The 17106-nt window shown below is 36.4% G+C and overlaps 1 protein-coding gene across 9 annotated transcripts in view; it reads left to right on the forward strand.

Moving 5' to 3' along the window:
- TCF12 (transcription factor 12) overlaps positions 1 to 17106 on the forward strand; it is a 214295-nt gene that overhangs the window by 176292 nt on the left and 20897 nt on the right. For 7 of the 9 annotated variants that reach the window (XM_063449090.1, XM_063449091.1, XM_063449097.1 and 4 more), the window contains exons 9-11: positions 11643 to 11748; positions 12715 to 12848; positions 16317 to 16461. In XM_063449090.1, the coding sequence (XP_063305160.1) occupies positions 11643 to 11748; positions 12715 to 12848; positions 16317 to 16461 (385 nt within the window). Of the gene's footprint in view, positions 1 to 2431; positions 2578 to 11642; positions 11749 to 12714; positions 12849 to 16316; positions 16462 to 17106 lie in introns of those variants that run through there. The other 2 variants (XM_063449096.1, XM_063449099.1) reach the window with 1 other exon arrangement.

The raw sequence follows: 17106 nt of genomic DNA on the forward strand, positions 1-17106 counted from the left end.
TTTATTTCGCCAGCCACCATAATTGTTTATAAGTATCAGTGTATTCCACAGTGCTGTAGAATTAGACTAAGAGCACATTAAATACCATGTAACATATCTGCACTGTGCTCTGTAAGTTGTCAGAATGATTAGACTATTGAAATTATGTTCATGACTTGAACATTATACTGTGCAGTTAGAGGAAAATGCACTGAAAAGTAAGTCATTCAGAATCTTCCCCCTTAGAAAATATCTAATGTCTGTAGCCGCCATCCCTCATTATTTGTGCCCAGTTTGAGATGGGCAAAGTCACAAAATTCATTCTCTCAGGAACTATTCACACCGTTTGTGTTCACACTCTTAACCCCACCACGCTAATGATGCAGGAACATTTATTTCATCAATGGAAAATAATATTTTAAATACTTTAATGGAAAACAGTCATCATTTGCTTTTTCTTTTTAGATATGTTTCCCTGTATAAAGCCCTTGTGTTTAACTTTATGTAAGGCATCTCCTAGCTTACTCTACAAATGAGATGCCATCTTTAACCCCTTAAGGACACATGACATGTGTGACATGTCATGATTCCCTTTTATTCCAGAAGCTTGGTCCTTTAGGGGTTAAATGGTCAAACTAAGCGCCAAAACCGTTTAATTGTTAAGTGATGTGGTTTTCGTGCCGTGATCCTGTAGTCTGACTGCATCATTTGCATCCATTTAATACAAAACTAGTTTTATTGTTTTTGCCGTTTGCACACTCCCTTGACTGTTAATCAAACAGCCAGCACTTCACAATAACATATACCAGTTTTGTCCTTATATTATATTCAGCATCAACACGTAAAGTGTGTTGACACAGAATGCTGTGTTTGTGAATTAGGGATACTTTCCTCTAATCTCCATGCTCAGATACTGGAGTGCACTCTTGTCCCTATTTCAGGGGTGGGCAACCTTCAGCACTGCAGATGTTGTTGACTACATCTCCCTTGATGCTTTGCCAGCATGATGGCTGTAAGAGCCTTATGGGATATGTTCACAACATTTGGAGTTCCGAAGGTTGCCTACCCCTGCCCTATTCAATGCCATTCCAACTATTCCTTTTGCCATTCTAATAGAAATAGGGTTTTCACTAAAGTGAGAACTGCCAGGATTTTAAAATCACTCTGGATTCCCATCAATTCTCACTTTAGAAGCACCACTTATACATCCAAACACCACTGCGGCAACAGGCAGCTTAGTGGTTGTTCTATGCTGACCTTATGTGCACGCACTGGGCTTAACAAACATTGGACCGTTTTGGCAGTGAAAATTGTGCATGGTCCTCAGAGCTTCCAACCATAAGACTTAAAGATGGCTCGAATTCTAACCATTTATATAAGAAGCCGTAAATGTTCCTGTTGGAAGCTAGACTGACCATTGCTATTTTTGGTAATATTTAACTTCACCTTTTTAAACTATGTACAAGATAACCCCAGAAATAAACCAATTATTCATTTTGTGTACACACGGGCGATATTGTCATACAAGGATCTAAATTATACAAATTCCAGTCTCTGTATATATCACTTTAGAAATTTTATATACACTCTCCGCACATATCCTGTAGTTTGGAATAGTTGCATTTCATACAGGGGTGCATACGTGCCAAATACTGGAGTATTATGGTGTTTTAAAACATTTTTGGAGTAACAGTATTTTTAGAACATACAAACACATGTGGTGGATTATACATGTGTCAATTTGATGTAAAGTCTGAGTTTATTGAAAGCATTTAATAAAAAAAAATAGGTAGTGTATGTGGTTTGTTTACAAAATGTTAGCCCCCTAGCTGTATATTGACCATGCAGATGACTACAGATTCATACATCAAACAGATTTGTGTCAGGATAAAATACTTTTAGTTAACATTCAGTTATTGCGTTAGGACTTCTGTAGCTGCAAAAATGTTATCTTTTTTTGTTAGTTTTTTTTTTTCTTTGGAATATTTTCTCAGCCCCAGAATATGGAGCGTTAATAGGTTTTAAGTAGAATAGGAGAGAGCCTGCCAGATGGAGATATTGCTTAAAACCATACACTCTGTCTGAGCTGCAACAAGTGCTGAGATGTCATTAAAATCAGAAAACATAAAGCAGATGAGTGGGGACTGGTGTGTTTTCCCCCATTGCACAATCTGGTAACTCTGCCCTCACTTGGTACTAGGTTGGTACTGTCCTGTTCTTATTATCTTAAAATCAGTGTCTGCTGGCTGCTTTGATGTTGGAAAGCACTGTTCTCATCCCACTGAAAGATGTTTCTAGGAGGCATTACCACTGCACATTCAGGGTGTGATCAAGGTTGAAAGAGATTTACTGTATGCCGTTGCCCTCCCCCTTTTCCTGTGTGGGATGGTTCAGCCCTATTTTGAGTAGATCCATGTGTGCACTGTGTAGGCATAGTACTGGTAGAGTTACTGTGTGATTGGGTGGATGTATGCCTGGGCTCGAGGCAGTGAACTTTTACTGCTGCTATAGAACCTCTTTGGAGTCAACATGTATTGTGCATATCCCATGGCTGGAGTGGGCAGCAATTCATTGATGTATTACTACAATGGAAAAACGGTGAGAAGGTTTTTATTGTGCACATTAACTGCATGCTAGTCTCAGAGATCCTTACACTTCTATTAGTCTTTGCCTTGCATAAGGCAACAAACATATCCTACTTTAATATATCATAAAAGGAGATACAAACTGTGGGCTGGTTTGTTTGTTTTTTCCTTTCTGAATAAAACTTTGTACAAGCAGAGCTACAGGTCTCATCATAGTGTCTGTAAAGGATAGTGACCGCACAGTGCACCTTGTCAGATTTATTCAATATTGGAGGCAATTCGCACAATATAGGATTGTTAATTACATGAAAGTAAATCAGACGTTTAGAAAGCTATTTGTCATGCACTTTACAATCACAGACATTATGTCATCATTTACTGAAAACATTTATTAAGGAATATTTGTTAATTATTGTTTATTTTTTTATTTTTCCTAAGAAAGAGTAAATACAGTTTGAGTACGGTTTAAAAAAAATATAATAATAATAAAAAAAAAAAAAAAAAAAATCAACGCAGCTTTCAATTTCTGGGAATGATTAAGGTAACGGCAAGCCCCAGCCAGTGATATTCGTGTTTCCTGTATAGACTTTTAGAATCAGCGGCTGGGTTGTAATGTTGTTCCATCTGCCTCCAATCAAATGAGCATTCTGACCCAGATGAACACTAGTTCTGTCTAAAATGCATTGGTGTGTAGATCCTGCATGTACCTGTAGAGAGAGAGAGGGTATGTTGTCTGTGAATAGAGTTAGCTGGTTATACTGTGTAATGTTAGGGTTTCATAGAATAAAACAGAATTGTTTGTTGTTCCAGATGGGAATGCATTTATTATGAGAAATATATATATTTTTTTTTTTTCCAAACTGACTTTTTAAAATGTTACTTTGACTTGTATTATGTTTGTGGAATTTTATTAAATGGTTGTCAGCCACAGTAAATTGTTTTGGGAGAGGGAGCTCTGATTTCATGGAAGATTCTGGAAACTGCCTGCCCTGGGGGCTTTTGATTCAAATTCAGTCCACTTGACACTCTACAAGTCTCTCTGTTGCTGTTTTAAGTTTGAGTTTTTTTAAAATGTATATTTTTTTTATTTTTTTTAAGGTTGATGTGAGCAGTTACGCTTTATTGTGGTAAACATTATTTAGTGAACTATAATTTTTGTAAAGATTCATGTTTGTCTGTACATGTGTGTGAGTATTATATGTAATTGGCAGATATTTTACAAGGAAGGATTTGTGACTAATTGCGAAGTGTAGAATTTTTTTTGTCTTTTGTTCTGTTGCAAGTATTATTATTATTATTTTAATGCCTTTCTTTGATCTTATTAAGTATTGCCAGGCATGTATTGGATGGGGGTGGTACAATAGAGAGATGCCTAGCTTAGAGATTTGTTGTATGTCTGGCAGAGGTCAGAGGTGACATTTACGTACCAGTGCAATTGGTAAACAAATGATCTCTTTAGCCCTGGTATCTGGCAAGCATCAGTGTATCCATATATTAGGCAAAGAAAAATATTTATATCTGTACATCAACTTTTAAAAAGATTTATTCTGCAAAAGCAATACATTTTCATTATTATTCATTGCAATTTAGCAATGTTGTAAAAATGAAGGTGTGTTTGGTTTTTACAATTGTGAAATGATTTAATTATTACGAAGTAGTCATTATGGAAGAGGGAATGAACATCTAATTTTAGTGTATTATTGTTTTGTGGTCATGTGTACTGGACCAGCCGCTATCAAAACTGATTTGGTGTTTTACATTTTTAAATATAGCTGGAGTTTTAAACAAAATGAAATGTATAGAAATAAAGACTGGTGTTCTCCCTCCATACTGCACACAGACTGAACTTGTTAATACATCTTTGAAGTTTTTTCCTTTTCTTTCTCTTTATTGAAGATGAGAAAACCACTTTAATATGGAAAATCTATGACTGTTCAACAACTTTGATGTGTGTTTTCCTTTTTTTATTTTATGTGTGTATGTATATGTAAGAAAGAGGATTGCGTTGGCTTACAAACTAAAGTTCTATTTACTTTTAGCATTTTTTTATTTCTTCAACATATTCCAATGTACGTATATGAGTAACAAACAAAATTATATCTACATATTGGGTGAAAAGTGGCAGAAAAAGAGCTTACAATAAAATGAAGTATGTTTGTTTTTTTGTTTCGTCTCACCCCCCACCCCCGTGTTTTTTTTTTTTTTTTCGTTTTGTTTTTTTATATTGATTTTTACTGTAGGATGTGGAAAAAGGCAATTTTATAGTGATGTCTCACCCCCCCTCCCCAAATATCCCTATTGCTTTTATAAACACACAATGCCCGAGGACAAGTAAAACAGGATCTAAAGCTGAAGGGCTAATCTGCAAGTCTATTGTAACTACATGTTTCCACCTTTGTTTAGCAAACTGCCTTTTTTTTCTTCTCAATTTACATTTTTATGACACTGTATTTATATATAATATATATATTTCTTCCCTATTCATTTTATATATTAAGACAAGACATTTCCAAGCACTGCAAGACATGTAAGGAATTGACTTGTTTGCTTAATAACACCTGACTAAGGATCCTGAATTAGGTCCCCATTGCCTGCATCAGACACTAAATAATCATCAGGCCTAGGAACTGTATAACAAATGTTTCATATAAGCATTTCTCCCCCAGTGTCGCTCACCCCCTGACACTTGGAAGCATCTATTAAGTCTATTTTGGAGATTTTATTTTAGTATTTATTATTAGATTGAAGAATGTCATCACTGAGCTTATTTTACAGTGAAAAATTATATATATATATATTTTTTTTTTTATTTTTTTTTTTTATAAATTGTTGGCACCCTTTGAACACTTTGGAATTTGCACGTTATCATCATACATATTTTCACTATGTTTATATTGACAAATTATAAAGTTTGGCAACACATAAACCGTACCAATTCTATTAATATTTTCATAAAATGCAAAGTGCCCAGTTATTCCTAACAAAATGAAACTGACCAGTGATGGGGTTTTCACATTTATTAACTTTTTATATATATTTAAAGAAATGGAAAATGCAAGATAAATCTTATCCCAAAACATATTTGAATGCTGGATATATCCTCTCTTGCTAAATAAAGTGATATTATTATAATATACGCAGTTAACCTTGTTAGGATGGACTGCATAGTAATTAACAGACTGCACAATCATCATCAAATAAAATTTAGTTTATAATCACTAATATAAAACCCATTAGTGTTAATTTCAAATTTAAAGGAATCCTAAAACAATGTAATAATGTGATTATTGTAAAGTGAGTTGCACAAGCTGTGAAAAGTCAAGTGCTATAAGACTGTAATATTTCCGAAGAGTTGTAGGGCTTATAGTGCGAAATGGTTTTATTTATATACGTTTGCTGGCACTTATTGGAACTGCGATATCTGTAGCTCTGGGCATGCTTGTGCTATGAAGAACCCAGTCATTTGGTTCATTTCCAAACGACACGAGTTTCCGAGCACAGGGAGTGTGTGCCTTTTGCAGTGTTTGTATGACATCACTCACTACACACACCTTCATGTCTTGCGTCCGCATGCAATGACCCCCTCTTCACTTTCACCACGTTTGCAAGTCATTTCAAACAGCAAATGTCATAACTAAGCTGCATATTTTGTTAAATAAACGAAGGTTGCTTGTTTTGTTCATATCTTCAGGATTTTATCCGTTTGTTATTCTCTTAATCATTTGAATGTATTGCACCATTACATTGCAGCTGGATTATATTCGGTTCTCTGTAACCCTGAAATGCTTGAAAGTGTGATGTGCTGCTTAGTGAGACAAACTGCTATCAGAAGGAGAATAGATCATTCCTTCCTGACCGAATGTGGGAATGTGTCCGAGAACTGTATTGTTTTAAAAGTCTACATTTTATATATTTCATAAGAATGCAATAATGTGTGTGTGGTGAGTGTATATAAATAATATTGACAAGAAAATATAAACAGATTTGTAATTCTGCATATATATATAATTATATATATATAGATAGATAGATATAGATATCATTTTTTAGTTTTTAGTTTACAGTGCCCTACTGTGCATTATTAAGTAGCCCCCCCCCCCTTATGATCCTGCATATAAACTATGAACTTTCGCTGGACGAAGCTCCCCATCAGTATTACCACTGCTCACTCATGGTCAAATCAAATGCTTCTTATAGAGAAGCATATGGCTGGACTGTTCTACTGGCTCATATCACATGTACGTGCTGTGAACCCTGTAGAGGAGGGAGGGAGGGAGGTCGTGGACAAAAAAAATTAAATCGCTATTAATGCAGGGAGACTTGGAGGGAGAAAAGATCAAGGCACGCAGCGCTGCAAGGGAGTCGTCCATTATGTTTGTAGCTAGTGCGCTGCCGAAAAGAGTAATTTTTGCACAGAATTGACATTAGTCAGCCCAGAACAGAGTTTTGCGTGCCGTAGATGCAACTAGTTCCTGGCACAAAAGTTCAGATTACACTGTACAGCTTTTCAAGCAGAAACGCTGCACATACAGACTCCTATTAAAAGCAGCAAGTGGTCATGACAATTGGAGTAATTCGTTAAACAATTTTTTATGTTTTCAAGAAGAAAACGTTAGTTGATAATTCAAAACAATATTTATAAAGTTTAACTAGGAAACTCTTGCATTCAGCACTCCTTTTAAGTGCCCAAACGTGGGACCCAAGAACCTCTTGTAGACTATCAACAGCGCCCCTAAATGCCCAGGCAAATGCCTTGTCAGCTGAGGTTCAGGTAGGCGGTGAGGGAGCTGATTTCTGAGCTCTTCCTGCTCAGCTCCCTGACATCACATGGGTGGATTTAAATTAAAATAAAAAAATTATCTGTGAGTGTTGGGGGGGAGAGGGGAGAATATATGTGGGTGTGTATGTCTGTTAGTGTGTGAATGTGTGTGTGTCTGTGAGTGAGTGAATGTTTGTCAGTGTGTGTGTGTCTAGTGTGTGTGTCTGTCAGTGAGCGTGTTTGTGTCTAAGTGATTTGTGTCTGTGAGTGTGTGTGTGTGTGTTTCTATGAGAGCCTGTGTGTGTGTGTGTGTCTGAGTGATTGTGTATGCCCGTCAGTGTGTGTGTGTGTCTGTCAGATTGTGTCAAATCAGTGAGTGTGTGTGCATGTCAGTGTTTCTGAGAGTGTGTTTCTGTCAGTCAAAGTATGTTTTAGTCTTTAACAGGAAGAAGTGTGGCCTTGGCAGGAAGCTGTGGGGCAAATGTAAATTAGGGGGTGTCCGAGTTCCGTCAAGCCTAGGGCAGCACAGATTCAAAATACACCACAGCTATCCATGTTAGAATATGGAGCAGTTAATACACAGTGAGGCCTGTGGTGCTTATTACACCAGTTCAAGAAACGCAATCCTTACCATTGTGGCAGTCATAGTTGACTGCATTGTGATTGAGGTGATGTTTACCCAGGGTAACTAAACCCTCTTCAGTTTGCATTTCTTCTAGGATGGACACAAGCTTTGTAAATCATAGTAAGGGGTTTGCCAGTTTAAGCCAGTTGCTGGCCACTCAAAAGTGCTGAGCTGATTGCACTTATTAAATATCTTTACACCTTTTTCCCCCTTACTAGTATTTCGATCGTGAAGTTTTCATTAATTTATGAAAAGTAAATATTTTCTATGTGGCAGTAGAAGATCACCGCTGTCTGACAATAAGAGACAAAGATTGTCTGAAAGAGTGCTTCTCCCAACAGGCTTGTGGTGAAGCTTTTTTTCCCCACATGTACTAGGCATCTTAGCTTTGATTACCGGTAAGTCTTTGTTTGTGTTCCAGAATCTGATGAGAGAGCTTTGTAACCTCTACTATGCTTTCTTTGTAAATTACACTGTGCACTTCAAAGACCCTTTTGGTTTTTAACCTTCACTCCCCCAGTCTCAAATCACAATGTGGTTTATCGAACCAAAAGCCAAAGACAAGATGTAAATATGCCAACCTGTGCCACCAGTCTCATGCCATACAGTGCTTGAACAGTAATGGCTGAGAAATGAGAACCATCGTACTTCTCAATATAACATTTCCATGATCAAAATTGCTGATGGAGTACAGACTATTTATGATTAAATTGAAACTGTATTTAAATTGCCAGCAACGTTTGTGTGGTGAACACTCTTATACAGAGTAAAAAGCATTCATTCAGAAAACCGTGTTTTATATAATATATAATTAGGGCCAAATAACTGACGATTATAAATGCTCCTCAACATTTCTAAAAATCTTTTAATATTTATATATTTTTTTGTGATTTATATTAAAGTTGCAGGAAATTACATGAGCCCAAAATGAGTAAAATGTAATTTTCTTAATGAGTGCATCTACAGAATCATGGTCGTGAATGACGTAGAGTCCAGCTCCCCCTCGTCCAGACACACACACTGTAAATCATTGGTGCCTGAATGAGCAGTGCAAGATGGGTAGCACTTTGCAACTGAAAATAGATGTGATCGAACCATTGAATTTAAAAAAAAAAAAAAAAATCTGGCATCCATTTGCAGGTGATCATATGACTGAGCCATCTGGTTTTCATTTGTAGGCATTTCTTATTGCATCTAAATGGCCTTCTATTTTCTTCATGGGTTTGGCCATCTATTTCCCCACATCTGGAATTAATGAAATCGCTGGGACCACATCACTTATATTTTACTGCTTCAGCTCTTTGATGTGAAGAATCTTAGCTGGCATAATTATTCTGCTATATTTTTCCAGCTTTATTTTATTTTTGTTTTTTAAGGTTTTTTTCTTTTTCTTTCCCTTACATTTATTTATTTGTTAATTTAACAGTATAGTGAAACCAGCATTCAGTTCACTTAGTAGTAGACTTGACTTTGTGTTGTTCGCCAAATACAACTCTCACTTATCAATTAAAAGTTTCAAATTTAAGTACCATATTTGTTTACAAGATCTGTCATGTTTTTTTTCCAGTTTTCCTTTCCTTATGTTACTTGTACCCTAATAATTATACTCCTCCCTTGGCAACTTGCCTTTATTAATATTTGCTATCTTTTCTTACTATGGGAGTGGCCATTTCCCCCCAGTTTAATTTATTTTTTACAATAACTAGTGACAGGCATTTTAGTTCAAGCTTAGCTTTACACTGCTAACAGTATCTTTATAGCATGCTATAATATCTGGTCACCTCTATTTTGTTCTCCTCTGTCCGTGATGTCTGCCGTTTGCCCTTCTGCAACATTCTTTGCACTGATGGATTGTGGGTAAATTAGCTTAGCAACTGAAATGAAACTTGGCTTAAGTTCCATCCTTTGTCATCATTTGCATATGACCATGCTCCCCAAGAGAAAAAATTGTCAGAATATTTTGTAGTCTGAATATAGAAGTTGAGTTGATCTTGACTAACAAGTGAATTAGCCATTGGATCATTAGACAGACTAACTCAACTATTGATGGCTTAAATATGATTAGTGCTTCTAAGATGTTAGTCATTGTGGCAAAAACCACAAGCATATTTTTGGCAAATCCTTCCTTTCCTGTTAATATATAGATAATGTGCTGTATAGTCTTGTATAATTCTTTAAAATCACAAAAGACAGTACTTTGTTAGACTGTGAAACAGATGAGTTACATCACGGTAATAATACAGAAATTGTTATAGTGACATTGAGATCTATCTACTAACTAAAATCATAGTAAACGTGGGCAATGCAGTCACTTACGCAGCCTGATTAAATAAGAAACATATCTAATTAAGCCAATTATGATGTGCCCACTACAATACTCCTCAATTAAATGCAAAAAAAATTGCAACATCTCTAAATTTACTGTGAAATTAGTTTTTGATGGGTTGTAAAAGTGAAAATAATAATAGGTACAAGAGAACCAACATTTGAAGCAGTGCTTCTTAACATTTAGAGAATGGGATACCTGTATCTGTCTGCATACTATAAAACACAACTAGGGTTATGAAAATATTGAACATTGTGTGCTCCCTCATTATACTTTATTTTTTATTTTTATAATACTGTACGTTGTGACAGGCATTTTACTCCAACAAGCTAGCTTTATGTATGCTAATAACCATATTTTTATTGCATGCTGTAAAGATGTATTTGTGAAATATGCCATATGTGATTTTCATTAATCAGTTTATCTGTGAGCTGCTGCTACAGGTGCCTAGCCTTTTTTTTTTTTATAGATATTGTGGTTTTGTAGTGATAGATTAACTCTGCATATGCTACAGCAAATAGTTTAGACAAGAACTGCACTTGCTATATCCGTTCAATTAAGCTTCACTTTTCAGTTGGTGGTGAATAAGGCGGACATTTTGCATTGTTTCAGTTTAGTACTGTAATGTTTTTATTTATAATTATAATGTTATGAGTGCACATTTATGTATTCAAATATATTAATGCATGTATCACAGCTCTTTACAGAAGTTGTATGTGCCCAAAAATTACTTTCTAAAATGTCCGATTTTCTGAAAGATATCCAAATTCTGCCCAGCTCTGCTTTGTAAAAAAAAATTAGGGCGATCAGTAATTGCCGTCAGCATGTCCTTGAGTATTTAATAGAACCGTTATTGCTGTATATTCTTGCGTGTATTTGACTTTGGTCATATGTTCCTGTATGGCATCAAGGAAATTGGTAAACTGGTGCAAAGGATCTAAATCGGCATGAAACAGTAGCAGCTTTGTTGTGTTTTTCTTACCACTGCCATTAAGTCACTGTTGTTGGATGTTTTAACTAAAAAAAATTATTCTTGGCTTATGCTTCATCCAGGAGACAGTTGCATATGTGTATTGCTTCTTGGTTACCGAATTGCCAGTAATGGGGTGTTGGACTTATTGCCTGCTCCACACATGTTGGTTTCATTCAGCTCATTTCCAAGTTTTTGGAGTGGATTGGGCATTTCATTGTATTAGTTGGATGTTGATACTTTTCAAAATGTGAATATTTGCAATATACCAGTTTACATTGTTTATACGGCAAGTCTTGTTTAGTATGTTGAGCATATACAATGTGATTTATATCAATCTTTGTGATGCACAATAACAAGTGATTGATTACTATTTTTTTTGTTTTATATTGTTTAAGGTCTATGCACCTTCTCCAAATTCAGATGACTTCAACAGAGAGTCTCCAAGTTACCCATCTCCCAAGCCAACCAGCAGTATGTTTGCAAGCACTTTTTTTCTGCAAGGTAAGTGTTCAAATATTCAAGGGAGTTTCCTATATTGGCAGCGGGTGATTGAACTAAATATTGTGGACACTCCATTCGTAGGAACTGGCAACAATCCACCAATTTACAATTCTTTGATCATCACTAAATGGGTACTTCAAATGGTATTTCAGTTTTCATTTTTGTGTAACTATGGGTAATGTTTAAAGTGGCATGGTTGGGGTTGAGATTGGGGTTGTTGTTTCTTTTTGTTTGTTTTTGTTTTTTTCCTTTTTTTTTGTGTTTCCCCCTTGGGTCTTTTTTTTACATTTGTTTGACTTTTCTCTTCATACATAAGAAAAAAGTCAGTACAAAATTTTCTCATGTAGATATTTTATATGATCTTTGGCAATGGGAGGGAACTTAAGTGAAGTTCCGTTTTAGTTGCCAAGATAATTTACCCTCAATCCAACAATTAGAAGAAAGGGGCGCATGCGGGCAATGTTTTCAAGCTGGAACCGACCTGTTTTAGCAACAGACTGTACATGAGGCAGAAAGGTGAGGCAAGGATAAAAAATGACACCAAGACCGCGAGCTTGAAAGGATGGGGTGAAGCAGGTACCATCAACCTGCAGGGAGAGTGAAGGAGGAGGCTCAGTGTTATGATACAATAGTACATTAGATATTTGGATCCCTGTTTGAGTCTGTGTTAAATACTTGCTGTCTGTCAGATCATGCTGCCTTTAGTATCCATTGTACAGCAATCTGCCACTTGAGCAATGTAGCAAGTTTTGCATTAAAATATCACATATACTCAGAGTATGCTTTACACTGTCAGGGTCAGAGCGAGTGCAATCATCTGACACATGAAGCATTTAAGGAATGTGATGATTTTGCAGTTGCGACAGAAAGACATTGTTTTGCATGGATCTTATGGCCTCTGCCAGGAAAATATAGCTTTAAAAATTATTTATGTATTCATTATAAAAATGTCATCTTTATTCTTAGATGGGAGCCATAATTCATCAGAGCTATGGAATTCTTCCAATGGAATCAGCCAGCCAGGGTACAGTGGAATGCTGGGCAACACAGCCTCTCACATGTCTCAGTCAAGTAGCTATGGCAGTCTACATGACCGCTTGGTAAGAGATGAATGAAGACTTGTATTCTTAAGTGTCTGAGTTTATTGTTTTCAAAATGAAAGAGACGCCTCCCATTCCATTCTTTCTGTAATAATATTCTCTAGGTTAGAGGCCATTTGCAGTGTCAGCTGTCACGCACTTTTTTTTGGTAAATGGCATAGGATTATGTATTATTTTGGTTTATTTATTGCTCTAAGGGTTTTTATTAGAGTAACATGATACAGTCTTATTTTCATCTACAGATAAATTGTAGACAATTGGATGATCTAACAAAGTTAATTTAATGGCATAGTTAAAGTGACATTTAGGGTTATCATGTCAATGTGTTCACATCGACATGAGCGTCCACTTTTTTTAATGATTGAATTATATAGAGAAGGGCTACCCGAGCTGTCGTCCTCATGCTTTTATTTGCATACAGCAATCTTTGTTACTACCATGTGTTGCTGTTTTGTATGTTTAAGGAAAATACTTTGTTCATACTTTGATCATTAAAATTGGCCGCTGCAAGGTCCCTTCTCTCAATGCCACCCTGTCCTTGCCCCTCCCTGTGCTTGATCCTATTTGTAAGAAGGGCCTGTGGGTGGACTGAACTGCAGTGTGCCACATCCACATAGCATGGTGTGAATACGTGTAAATCACATTGCTCTGTGCTGCTAGGCAGGGAAATATATTGTGTGTACTGACAGTACAGTGCTTGACAGTGATGGACATCAATTTGAAAGATGTGAGCTCAATGAGAAGACCGTCATCCCCAAATGATCCTCAACCTCAAAGATGGGGAGGTTTAAAAAGCAAGCATTCGGTGGGAGTTTATAATCAATACAATGGGGGTGTAGTGGTTGTGGTGTTTAAGTGTGTTCTGATTTTTATTATAGACTCATGACGTTGCATACATTTGTATATACTGCTCTTGTTCTGTTGAACAATTCCAATACATTATAAATCATGTTAAGTATTCTGGTTTCTCACTTTGTTCATATTAGTTATTGAAGTTACATTTTTTGGTTGCTCATACACTCTGTTTTACCGCTGTGTATTCACAAATGTTATTTTCACACTGCACATTGATGGTCATTCACTCTGCTCAGCTCAGTTACTTGCTGATTCATTTGTATTTCTGCACAACGCATACTTATTGCTAATCCTTTCTCAGACTGCATCAGTCAAAGGTGACTTTTGATTGTGTATGGCAGGTATAATTTAGGGTTACAATTTACATGATCAGTATGGGGTCCAATTTGTTAGCCAGCCTAAGGTCCAATGAATTCTTAATCCAGCACTTTGATGAAAAGCCAGAAATTGATTCATTTCCTGCCAACAAGGGGAAACAAATGACATGCCCTCTGTGAAAGCAGGAGATAAAATGTGTATATCAGTGATTGTTAGATCACGACCAAGGATGCACTTACTTGAAATGGGACAGTGCATTTTCAGTGACAAAAAGTATGTGCTGATAGATTGGTCATGTTTAGGTAGTACAAATCCCACATATATAATTGGGGTCAGGGTTATGCTAAGAACTAATTTCTTAGGGTAAGAGTGGGTTAACTTGAGATTTATTGTCTACTCTATAGTACATTTTACTTCTCTGTGAAATGCTGGCTTAACTAAGTATAAAGTGATGATATTATTATATATTTGAAATATTTATATTTTTGTGCCAATTTTAATTTGCATATTTCTCAATTTGACCTCATCTCACCATCAACAAATCTGATAGCTCTGATGCTTCCCCAACCAGTATAATCCTCTGCCAATCCATAGTCACCCAGTGGAAAAAAAAATTGAGAGAATATGTTGCTCATATGCCTGCTATATCACACAAAAGGGCATACACTGGAAATGGGCAACTTCATTTATCCCATTTCATGAACTTTTATTTTATACCGTTGTTAAGGCATGGGAAAGTCTTTGAGCAGAAGTAGTGACAAATAAAGTGCTAGTTCAAGAACAAAAATTGTATATTTATTGCACCCTCAAACAGTAAATATAACTAAACTTCAGATCGTAGCTGAGACACGTACAGTCTATATGAGCTAATTGACATTGCTTCCTTATAGGAAAGAATGGAAAGCATTTCATGCATGCAGGGCCAAGCCTAACTCATTCAGACACCCTGCACACCATTTGTGACACCCCTGTGCTGCGCCAATCGAGCCTTTAGGTGGTCTATTGTGGGAACTATAGTTCACAAACATATTTAACTCTATAAGGAACAAATGTTAAGTTTTGCCAAGTAGATACAATAAAGCCTTATGCCATAGTGGAATGCCCTGGTTATTTAGCATTGGCTGCTCCATTTAGCCCTACTGTATTCACTGAGATGGGCACTCCATACCTCTCTGCGCAGTGCAAACCAGTGAGACCATAGAAGGTGGAGCGCAAAAGGGGAGCTACCCCAGTATGAATGGACATGTACGCCAAAGAAGAACAATAAAAATCTAGAACGGAGCTCCCAAAAATGAAAGAAAGCATGTGCAAGGCTCCGAAATAAGACAGGAGCCTTGTAAGAGCATAAAGTGAAGCACAGAGGCTGCAAAACTCCCAGAAGCACATAAAATGGACTGTGAGATTCCGGAAAGAAGCCAAAACCTTGCAAGAGCGCACCAAAAGCAAAAAAAACACTTTGCCAACGTGCACTCTTTTTGTTAGCTTGACTATTTTGGGGGCGTCAAGTCTTGATTTGTGGTTTTCATTTGCTGCACATGTGCATTTAGAGTGGACTAGCTCCCTTTTTGTGTTCCACCTTTAGTGGAAGTACCTATATGTGTTCCACTTGTCTCCTCTCCCACCTTTTTTGTGGCATTTTGCTTTATTGCCTGCCTCCAATTTCCTCCCATAATTGGTACAATGGGGTAAGTAACGTTTTACACAAATTTCTTCATGATGCTCTGTATGTGTATATATATATATATATATACACACACACACACACACACACACACACACATAAGGTTTCATGAGGTGTTAGTCTGACAAAGACCATTGTTTAGGTTGAAATGTTGCTCTTTGCGTTAAGGGTCAATAAAACTGCTTTGTATGTTAACCCTGTGAGTGCCTGAAGCCTCTTCTTGGAAATATCTAAAACAAAAACTGATAGCAGTGAGGGGAGGGGAAAAAAGTACAAGTTTACCAAAATACAAGAAAAGAAAGATTCTCTACTTTTTGTGTACTTATATTGTTCTTAAAGACATTAGAGCAATAGTGACAAGTTTGATAAACTTTTGCTTGTTCCACATGATTTCCATGTAGATTGGGACACCATTTCTACATAATTAATGTATTCTTTCTTTGACTGTTTGGACTTGCAGACACAATTGGGGTGAAATATATTTATTTTTGAAAGTTAACTTTTCAACAGAACAGGTGAAACCGCATACATCAGTTTGGATTATCTTTACATGGATTTATATTTAATTATGTTACTATAAAATATTAACTATCGTTGGCTTTTGTTTTGTTTAGAACTATCCACCACATCCAGTCTCACCAACAGATATAAATGCCAGTCTTCCTCCAATGTCCAGCTTCCATCGAGGTGGCACCACCAGTTCCTCTTATGTGGCGACTTCTCACACTCCTCCTGTAAATGGGTCAGACAATCTCTTAGGTAAGATTAAATTATGACTTTTGGTTAGTCATTTATTTTTTTTTATTTTCTTTTTGTTCATTTGGAGATTTTTTTGTTGCATTTTTGCTTTGGATTTTTTCCTGTTAGAACGTATGTTTCTGTTTAAAAATTTTTTTTTTAAATGAACATGGTATTGATTCCATCATATCTCATCACATTGTTCCATAGATAGTTGATTAGCCTAACACACGCTATGCTATACTGTATATTGATAGGTGTCTGTTTTGGAACACTACATACATGTGCCTTTGATATGTGGATTGTATGTCCAGATGTAATGTTTGTCAACAATGGTGGTGGTGTAGTAGTCTTTTATGCAAAAACACCCTTCATGCTTACTTCAAATCTGTAGCAATCAATGCATATCTACAGTTCATGTCAGACACAATATCCTTGGCCTAACCAGCTGTGGCTAACCTAGTCACATTTTGTTCCTTAGCATGATGTGATGACTGTTAGTGGGCAGTTACGGACTTGTTAAAGAAGCAAATCAAAGTCCATCAACAACACTGAGTAGTCAGTACATCACTGGATGGGGAAAGCAGTATTTTGATCTAACTGATTACTGTTTTTAGCACATTTTTAAATTGTCGCTCTGTGTAAATATTCTTTTGTATGATTAAA

Source organism: Pelobates fuscus, chromosome 3 (assembly GCF_036172605.1).
Source record: "Pelobates fuscus isolate aPelFus1 chromosome 3, aPelFus1.pri, whole genome shotgun sequence".
Lineage (NCBI taxonomy): Eukaryota > Metazoa > Chordata > Amphibia > Anura > Pelobatidae > Pelobates > Pelobates fuscus.